Below are 10491 nucleotides of genomic sequence, written 5' to 3' on the forward strand. Positions count from 1 at the left end.
AGGAGACTGTCTCAAAGAATTAGTCAATCAGCAGCAACAGCATCAATAGTTAACGATAATAATAAATAATGATAATAATAATAACAATGTTTCAGTTTGGGGAATACTTGGTTTAAGTAATAAGCATTAATATTTTGTCATGAATTTGGTATTTTGGTAAATATGTCTTGTTTTCCCAAAATCCAGTATTTTTTCCTAAATGAAAACAATTAAGGTGGAGGGGCAGGGAAGAAGGAAAAAAGAAGATAAAACAATGAAATGTAATGAAACATAGACATTTTCAAAACTCAAGAGACACAATTTTGCTTTCTTCTTGAAGACTAAAGTAGAAAACCCATTATATTCTTTTGACTAGGATCTCAAAATGCAGAGGATTTGGTCCTGGGTGGGGTTAGCCTACACCCCAGGCCTCCTGCCTCCTCCTTACATCCTTTTCCATCTGAGTGAATCTGCAAAAAAGAGGCTCCAGCTTCCCAGGCTCCTCTTGTCACTGTGCACTACAGAGCTGTTATTGTTTAAATTCCCCTTTGCCGTTGGACTTTGTAGAGCAAGCATGTTCCACAGGGACTCACTCGGCATGATTGACCAGAGTGTAATGTGCCAGATCCCTGGGAAGAGAGTGGGCTAGTAAGCTAAGTGAGCCCGCGCGCGCGCGCGCCCGCGCGCGCACACACACACACACACACCAAAACAAAACAAAAGAAAAAAAACAACAAACAAACAAAAAAAAAAAACCCTCCAAACCCCCAAAAAAACGTGGCTCCGGCTTTTGTATGGCAATCCACTGTTCATTTCGCTTGCACGAGAACTATTTAAGTGTTATATGCTCTAAAAGAATAACCACTGTTAAAAAAAAATCTCTTAGCTAACTAAACTCCTGTCTGCATTCTCTGGTTCTGCAGAATCCCACTGCGAGAGGCTCTCAGCTTCAGGTTCAGCTCCTCTGCCCTCTGCTTCCTTTCCGGTCCCTGGCAAACAGCTCTCTGCTCTTGTAGTTCCGTTCGCATATGCATTAAATACATACCCAGCTCGCCCTCCTGCAGAATGTCTGTGGTACTGAGCATGCCCACAGTAGCCTCTGAAGGCTGTGCAGCACTCATTTCACAGCCGACGAGTTGAGTTTCAGCGACCAGAGGAACGGAACTGTAAACGCGGAGACGATGAAACACCGTTCTCTGCTTCAGGGGCGTTTCCCACGGCGCTCCGTACGTGTACGTTTCATCACACGTACTCTTTCCTGCTTTGTCTCTCACACAAAGGACAGTGATCCTCTGAAAAAGTCGGCCCCATACTGCAACTCTGAGTTTTGAGGAGACTGCTGAAGAAAGGGGGCACCAGCCAGGTCAGAGAATTCTATGTGCTATGAGCTAAGGATCCAGAGACTGAATTTTTTTTTTTTTTTTTTTTTTTGTGGTTTTTCGAGACAGGGTTTCTCTGTGGTTTTGGAGCCTGTTTTGGAACTAGCTCTTGTAGACCAGGCTGGTCTCGAACTCACAGAGATCCGCCTGCCTCTGCCTCCCGAGTGCTGGGATTAAAGGCGTGTGCCACCACTGCCCAGCCAGAGACTGAATTTCTGAGAGACAGAGTCAGAATGCAGAGAGCTGGAGACACACTGTCCACAGTCAGTGAATACATTTCTCTCCTCTCCGGGAATGAGAGATCGTATACTCTGGAGCCAATTAGGAGTGATTCAGGCTGTCTCATACAACAGGTTCCAATATGGAAATGTTTGGTTAGTGGAGTGGGGACAGAAAGACACATCCCACTGCCATCCACACCAGTTTAAGAAATGCCTAGACCAGTGGTTCTCAACCTTCTTAATGTTGTGCCCTTTAAGACAGTTCGTCATGCTGTGGTGACTTCAACTATAAATTTATTTCATTGCTACTGTAGTTTTGCTATTGTTCTGAATCTATTGATTAGCAGGACATCTAATATGGGATCCCTGTGACGTGGTCATTCAAGACCTCTCCTCCCAAAGAAGTCACAACCCACAGGTTGAGAACTGCTCAGATTTCCAGGAACCTTTAACTCAGGCCAAACCAAGGTTCATAGCTTTGATGCCACGAAGACTTTCAGGACTAGACAGTATAGGAAGCAGAGTTGGAGTTTTTCTAAGATTATTTGTGTTGGATTTAATTATATGTACGTGGCTGTGCCTGTCTGTGGGTCTGTGCCTGTGAGTGCAGTTGCCTGCAGAGGTCAGAAGAGGTGTCAGATTGCTCCAGAGCTGGAATCACAAGCTGAAAGAGTTTGGATTTAGAATGCAGGTGCCCCAGAAAATATAGCAACAGAATATCATTGACTTCAGAAAACAAAACAAAACAAAACAAACAAAAATTTAGCATTGTTTTTATCATTTAGGAACATATGCCAAGGAAAATTGTAAACATCTGAGAAAATTATTAAAATACTGGAATAAAATATTTGGGTGATGGGTACAGTAATGCATGACTCTGATCCAAGAACTGAACAGGCTGTGATAGATGGATCTCTATGAGTCCAAGATTATCCTGGTCTACATAGAGAGCTCCAGGTCATCCAAGGCTATGTTAAAAAAATACTACAAATTTAGGGGCTGGAGAGATGACTCACTGGTTAATAGCATTGGCTGTTCTTCCAGAGGACCCAGGTTTAATTTCTAACACCCACATGGCAGCTCACAACTCTCTGTAACTCCAGTTCCAGGGTATCTGACACCCTCACACCATGCACATAAAATGAATCAGTTAAAATTAATGTTTTAAAAATTACTAAAATTTTAATATATTAGTTATAGAAAACATAACTGTTAGGAATTTTCCTAATGCGAGCTCTCCTCTGCCAACACAAAAATTCCAATCAAGCCAAAGCACAACAGGCCAAATTAAAAAAAAATCCAGGTTTAATGTGATTCCTGCACTTTAGACTGAGAGTGGGCAAGATTTTGGCAGGTTCGTCCGGGGAGGGGTCGAGGCTTGGTGGGCACAGGGACAGGACCTCCAAAGATGGAGGCTAGAGACTGGGGCTTACAATAACAATAACATATAATCAATCAACCTTCCCCTAGCTGGAGACCTCTTCCTCTAACCCCGTGATTATGAGCCAGAGATAATAGACCTATTCCTGGATCCTAAGCGAAGCCTGACAGTGAAGCCTGGCACACGGATAAGGACAGAGTGAAATCTAGCCCAATGATAAGGACCTGCAGTCCTTTTTTTTTTCAATTGATTTTTATTGACCTCTACATTTTTCTCTGCTCCCCTCCCTGCCTCTCCTCTTCCCCCTTCAACCCTCCCCCAAAGTCACCATGCTCCCAATTTACTCAGGAGATCTTGTCTTTTTCTACTTCCCATGCGGATTAGATCTATGTAAGTCTCTGTTAGTGTCCTCATTGTTCTCTGGGATTGTGGTTTGTAGGCTGGCTTTCTTTGCTTTATGTTTAGACACCACCTATGAGTGAGTACATGTGATAATTGTCTTTCTGGGTCTGAATTACCTCACTCAAAATAATGTTTTCTAGCTCCATCCATTTTCCTGCAAAATTCAGGATGTCATCATTTTTTTCTGCTGTGTAGTACTCCATTGTGTAAATTTACCACATTTTCCTTATCCATTCTTTGGTCAAGGTGCATTTAGGTTGTTTCCAGGTTCTGGCTATAACAAACAAAGCTGCTATGAACATAGTTGAGTAGATGTCCTTGTGGCATGATTGAGCAACCTTTGGATATATACCCAAAAGTGGTATTACTGGGTCTTGAGTAAGGTTGTGTCCTAATTTTCTGAGAGATCACCACACTGACATCCAAAGGGGTTGTAACAGCTTGCAGTCAGACCAGCAATGCAGAAGTGTTCCCTTTTCCCCACAACCTCTCCAGCATAAGTTGTCATCAGTGTTTTTGATCTTGGCCATTCCTACAGGTGTAAGATAGAATCTCATATTGTTTTGATTTGCCTTTCTCTGGTGACTAAGGATGTTGAACACTTCCTTAAGTGTCTTTCAGCCATTTTAGATTCCTCTGTTGAGAGTTCTCTGTTTGGGTCTATACTCCATTCTTTTTTTATTGGATTATGTTTTCTTTTGGTGAACCAATTTCTCGAGTTCTTTGTATATTATTTGTATATTATCCCAAGCCAGCAGCATTTCTTAGAGTGGGGGAATCCAAGAGAAGCATAGGCAGAGCCAGACTCCTAGTCGGGGTTGGGGAGACATAGCACTGGAAGCTCAGGGACTGTTAGGCAGTGAGGCCACAGTGTGTAACAAAGTAAAGGTGAACACAAGTGTGTGTCCATGATTCCAGACCTGTTGTAATTAGGAGCCGCGGGGCTGTGTCCCCAGCACCCCGGCCGCCTGACTAGCTTATGCCCCGAAATAACAACACACAAACTGTATTCATTTAAACACTGCTTGGCCCATTTCTATCTAGCCTCTTCTAGGCTAATTCTCACATATTAATTTAGCCCATTTCTAATCATCTGTGTAGCTCACGAGGTGGCTTACCAGGGAGATTCTAGCCTACGTCCATCCTGGATCTGAGCTTCATGTGTCTGCCTCAGAGAGCAGAGCTATTGCCTCTCTGCTCCAGAGAGCAGAGCTGTTGAGTCTGAGCTCACTTCCTCTTCCTCCCAGCATTCTGTTCTGTTTACTCCTCCCGCCTATGTTTTAACCTATGAGGGCCAAGCAGTTTCTTTATTGCTTAACCAATGAAATCAACAGATTGATATATGACACTCCCACATCACAGACCCACAGAAGGCATACTGCCAAGAGCAGACTGACTCAGGTTCATAACAGAGTCAATATTTACTCCTACACATGGCATGTCTGCTTCTTACTTACTCACTGTAGGATGTTGACCTTAGGGAAATGGATCTAGGAAAGAACAGCAGATGCAAAAATCTCTGTACTTTCCACTCAGTTTTCCTGTGATGCTGGAACTACTTTTTATTCCCCATGAAGGAAGACAGAGAGCTTTGTGTGACATTGTAATTGCTGGAATTGTATATCTCCAGGCAGGTCAGAGGTTCTATTCTTGGACAGGAGTTTTCCCTTAAAGGGCCTTTGCTATCATTGTAACGATTTCAAAAGTAGCTGCAGTTCCTCTGCAGTGACTCTTAGAAGCTATAGGAAGTAGTGATGGGACAAACCAACTTTCCTCCTTGAAAACATATTTTACTGAACAATAAATAATTATATCCACTAGCCATATCCACCTATTTGAAACAAGGAAGAGTTACCTATTTGTAGTAATAGGGGCGGCAGGGCTGTGTCCCCCAACACCCCAAGCCACCTGCCTGGCTAGCTTATGCCCCGAAATAATTACACAGACTCTGTATTCTTTTAATCACTGCTTGGCCCTTAGCTCTAGCCCTTATTGGCTAATTCTGATTTCCCAATCAACCCATCTCTAATAATCTGTGTCTGTGAGCACCGGTCTTACCGGGAAGATTCTAGGTCGGAGCTTCATTGCGTGTGTCTGCCTGGGAGCGGGGCATGGCGTCTCTGCCGAGGCGTCTGCTCCGGAGAAGGGAGCTGTCGAGTCTGACCTCACTTCCTCTTCCTCCCGGCATTCTGTTCTGTTTACTCCACCCACAGGGCCAAACAGTTTCTTTATTGCTTAACCAATGAAATCAACAGATTGATATATGACACTCCCACATCACCTATTGGCCATTAAAAGTTAGTTTACCTACTAGTGATGGGAGGCACATCCATGCCACAGTATATGTGAGAGGTCACGTGGCCACAGGAGCCAGTTCTTTCTGATTCCTTGGATTGTACTTTCTGTTTTATTTACAGATTTGGAAGAAAATTGCCTACTCTTTATATAATATATATATAAATACAGTAGTGAGTGCTTCTTTATGATTTATTAGGAATTCTTCAACTTCTGAGTACAAATTACTTTTTCAGAACTAGGACTTCCTGAACTGGAGAGATGATGACTGATCAGTTAGGATATTTACCTGAGCTCTGTCCCCAGAACTCACACTGGGTATCTCATAACTGCCTATAACACCAGTCCCAGAGGATCTGTTACCATACACATATGCACATAAGTCTTTAAGACAGAAAGGAAGAAGGAAGGAAGGAGGGAGGGGAGAAAGAAAAGAGCTCCTTGAATATTTTTGGTTATTGCCCTCCTACCTTACCCCATTGCTGCCCAACTCCCCCAAACTCCCCCTTCAGCCAGAGTCCTGGAGTTTCATACTCACAAAAAGGGACAGGTAGAACCTGACAAAGCAGTACTCTGGAATATGCATAATCAAAATCATAACAAGGGACAGGGACAGTTAGAACCTGAGGAAGCAGTACTCTGGAATACACATAATCGAAGTCATCAAAACGGACAGGTAGAACCTGACAAAAGAGTACTCTGGAATACACGAAATCAAAACCATAAAAAGGGGTAGGTAGAACCTGATCAAGCAGTACTCTGGAACTTGTGGCACCACCCAGGAAAGAGTCAAATTCAAGGGGAAGTATTGATATTCCAAACCATTAGATAAAGTTACTAAACATCCCTGAATCCTGGATTCACCCATTCTCCTCATGTAATCTCTTTTGTGATAACCAGATTTGGGGACAAGTAGATTTGTATGTTAGCAAAGGCGGGGCGTGCTGCCGTCCGGCTCAGGGCCTGTCTTCTATAGCAATTTCCATGTGGTCTGTTGGTGGGTAATTTTGTGGGACTGATTCTATGTAAATTTGACTGTTAGAACAAAGAATGAATGTTATCTCTCTAAGGTCTTGTGGTGTGGGGGAATGGAACAGGGTCACTCCATTGCCATGCAGAAGTCACACTGCTGAGGTGTTTTGGGAACAAATCCCATTTCAAAGTGAAGAATCATGGCTTCACAAGATTTTTGTAGATATGACAGTGACTTTTCCAAAAGACAGTGTTCCTGCAGCTCTGCAAAATGGGTTATTCCATGTGGATGTGGATGTACACACTTCCTGTACATCGGTCTGTCAGCTGTGCATTCACTGTGTAGTCTTGTGGGCTCCAACAAAATAGGACACACCAAATGCTGTGACACAATAAGGCTCTTTCCTTAGTGTCAGTCCATGTATAAAAATTGAAAACCATTTACATGACTTTTTTCAATGTACTGAAAGTGAATCACGTAAAATCATGACATAGCCTGTTATAAATGGGTATCAGTGAGGATTTTGAACATACAATTTAGCATATCATTTTATATACCACTAAAATAGCATTTAAAAATAAAAATCTAACCCTACTAAGAAATCTCACAATGTCTTCATACATTCTCTAGAGTGTTTGTCACTGAAACCAGCTGATCTTATGAAAAACATTGAAATGAAGAGCAAGCTGGAGAGATGGCTCCAAGGCTAAAAGTTCACAACCAGAAGAGCTAGGGTTTAGTTCTAGTTCCCCGTGCTTGCCTCTCCAGCCTCCTCTTGGCCAGGCATGATGGTATCAAATAAGGAAAGTAACGAATAAACAAGTAAAAGTGGGGGCCAGCCATAAGCTAAGTATGGTCACCCATAGGAAGTTCTTTACTTCCAACCATTATCACCTGCCAGAGTAGAACTTGGCCATCCATAAATTCCTCTGCATGGCATGCCTATCCATGTCTCTGTCTCTTGCCCCCCTGCCCGCCATGACTGGCTGCTCTCAGGGCCCGCTGCGTGCTGCCACATGGTCCACTACCACCACTTGGAGACCTACTGCAGCATTTCTGCTGCCTACTGCTGCTGGTGATCCTGCAGCATTTTTAATTTTTCCATTACAGTAACCTTACCTGGTATTTTAAACTGGGCATATAAGCTAAATTTTTGGAGCTGTTGTATTCTGGACGCACACATATACACAAACTCAAATTTACAAAAGCTTAGTTACACACTTACATAAGCACATTGTAGCCACATCATTTTAACAGAGAAACATATAGCACAGCTGCCTTAGGGAACCTGCGTCAGCTGACCAGTTGTTGCAAGAGAGAGCAGAAACAGAAGAACAAAACATTTTTGTAGAGTTTTAGAGTGGAAGGATAAGGAAAAGACGAAATTTGTTGTCAGCAGGGAAGGGTGGGGCAGCAGCGGTCTGAGCATGGATGGCAGAAACCAGGGAGAGAGCTATAGAGAACATAAGGTCAAGCGACTGGCCTGTGCCGGGCCCAGGCAGAAACCTGTGTTGATGCAGGCTAGTAAAACTGATGAGCAAGTACCACTCTCCAACTGGGCACATCCAGAACAGGAGCCACTAGCTCTATTGGGTTGGTGGTGTTGGAGCACTTTGGAACAGAAGGTCAGAACACGGGGCTAATGTGGAATTGGCCACTTTTTTTGGGCACACAGCAGCATGTGGCTTTGAAGCAGAAGTGAAGGCAGCAGCCACTTTTATGAGCATGCCCTGTAGGCTTAGATCTCTGAGTGGCTGAAGGCAGTGAAGTACTCTGGAGGCTACAGAGGGGCAGAAGTGTGTGTGAAGCAAAATGCTGATAACAAATCAGCAAAGGGAGAGGCAGAAATTGGGGCAGGACAAAAGAACTGTAGGCAAATGTGTTGAAGGAGCTGCAGGCTGCGTTCCTGCCACCCAGCTCCTGGCTGCCTGGCTAGCTTATGCTCCAAAATAATGACACACAAACTGTATTCATATAAACACTGCTTAGCCCATTTCTATTAATGTGTGTAGTACCACGAGGTGCACTTACCAGGAAGATTCTAGCCTACGTCCATGCTGGGTTGGAGCTTCATCATGTCTGCTCCAGAGAGGACAGGAAATGACGTCTGTCTGAGGCATCTTACCTCACTTCCTCCTCCTCCCAGCATTCTGTTCTGTTTATTCCACCCACCTAAGGGCTGGCCTATCGAATGGGCCAAGACAGTTTCTTTATTAGCCAATGACCTTCCTCCATCACAAATGAAAACATAGAGATGGAAGAGGAGGCAGGACAAACTGCAGTCACCAATGAACAAAGAAAAAACAGTGGAAGAGGCAGGACAGAAACACCAAACTTGAAAAACAAAGGCTTTCAAGCATAGTTTGCTTTAAGTTAGTTGTTGCAACTTAAAAGGTTTTTAAGTGCCCACTTAAGGGCATTTGAAATCTGCTAGGAATTGCAAGAAACCCACTTTAAATGCATGCCTCTGACACAAGCCCTTTGCAGTCCGTCCACAGGAAAGTCGCAGAGTCAGCCGTTTATGTACAGAGTACATGCGAAATTGGCTGGGAACATCTGCAGGCACCCAAATCTCGTCTCAGCAGGAAGAGAGCAGCCTCTGCTGTGTGTGTCAGGCTTTAGGCATGGCCATGACTTCAACAAAAGCCCAAAAAAGCAAATGGGTCACCCCCAAACCCTAGCCACATGCAGTTTAAAAAGGGGAACTCACCAAGTGAAGCCGAAATTTTGGTGGAGAGCCTGCTCAGGAAGGCCCATTTTCCAGCGTGGCTGGGGTACACAAGAAAAACTAAGGCCTCTTGGTGGGAAACCTCCATATAGTATGAAAAAAATTCTAAGAGGGACAGCTTCACCAGTGCAAAGAAACCCAATTAGGTCAGATCAAACCAAATTAAAATGCCCATCATTTTATTAAATACAATGTATTTAATAATGTGCATGGGGAAGACAAGAAAACGGGAAATACATGCAAACCTGAAACCATGTTTTATGGTTTCTGTCTCTTTAAGAGGCAAGTCACGCCCACTCCAGGTGACCCCTGCTCCCCCCTCCTCCATCTTAGAGTTCTCACTGTCCCCTCTTGGCATGTGCGTCTCTTCTCTCAGGCCCTTCTCTGTCTCTCTGCTTTCTCCTTCCTCCCCCACACTCTCTCTTCTCTAAGTAATAAATATTCAATTCTATTCTGCACAATGTGTCTGCCAAAGTCTGTTCTATTGGCCACTTGCTCAGCCTCTCGCTGCTGGGAAATCACATACCGGGAGAGATCAGCCTACCGGGGACCACTGCCTGCTGCTACATGGCCTGCCGCTGTCTCTGCCTTGGGAATGGCTGCTCCCAGAGCCCGCTGCTTGCCTACTGCCGCCTGGGACCTACCAGCATTTTTAAAAAATCATAAAAGCGTGTGTTTCTACTCTGAGAGCCCACTTAAACACACTGTGGGAGTGGATCAGGACCTGGCATGCTGTGATTCAGAGTCCAGACTTCCAGGCCAGGGGGCTGGGATGGAGGCCAGGGGCTGGGGCTATGCTGCAGACTTAACAAAGCCTAAAGTGCATTCTCTAGGAAAATATTTTCAAAATAAATGACATATATTTTATTGACTGACTTTCATTTCTTATTAGTGTGTGTGTGTGCCTGTGTGTATGCCTGTATGTGTGCTTGTGTGTACACACACACCTACACATGTGCAAACATGTAAATGCACATGATGTCAGGGAGACCAGAAAGAGGTGTCAGATGTCCTTTTTTTTCATCACCTCTCCATTTTGTTCGTTTGAAACAAGGTTTTTTGTTGATCCTGGAAGTTGGCTGGCAGTAGCTCCAGTTATACTATTATTTGCAGATCACCCCCTCCTCCCATAC

General features: G+C 44.0%; 1 protein-coding gene across 1 annotated transcript in view; it reads right to left on the minus strand.

Moving 5' to 3' along the window:
* LOC142855954 (C-type lectin domain family 2 member D11-like) overlaps nt 1-1313 on the minus strand; it is a 41581-nt gene extending 40268 nt beyond the window's left edge. Inside the window, exon 1 of the mRNA XM_075982631.1 lies at nt 1025-1313. Coding sequence (XP_075838746.1) covers nt 1025-1100 — 76 coding nt within the window. The 5' untranslated portion in view covers nt 1101-1313. The remainder of the gene's footprint in view (nt 1-1024) is intronic.
* Between the last annotated feature and the right edge of the window lie 9178 nt (nt 1314-10491).

The sequence above is a fragment of the Microtus pennsylvanicus genome, chromosome 8, assembly GCF_037038515.1.
Source record: "Microtus pennsylvanicus isolate mMicPen1 chromosome 8, mMicPen1.hap1, whole genome shotgun sequence".
Lineage (NCBI taxonomy): Eukaryota > Metazoa > Chordata > Mammalia > Rodentia > Cricetidae > Microtus > Microtus pennsylvanicus.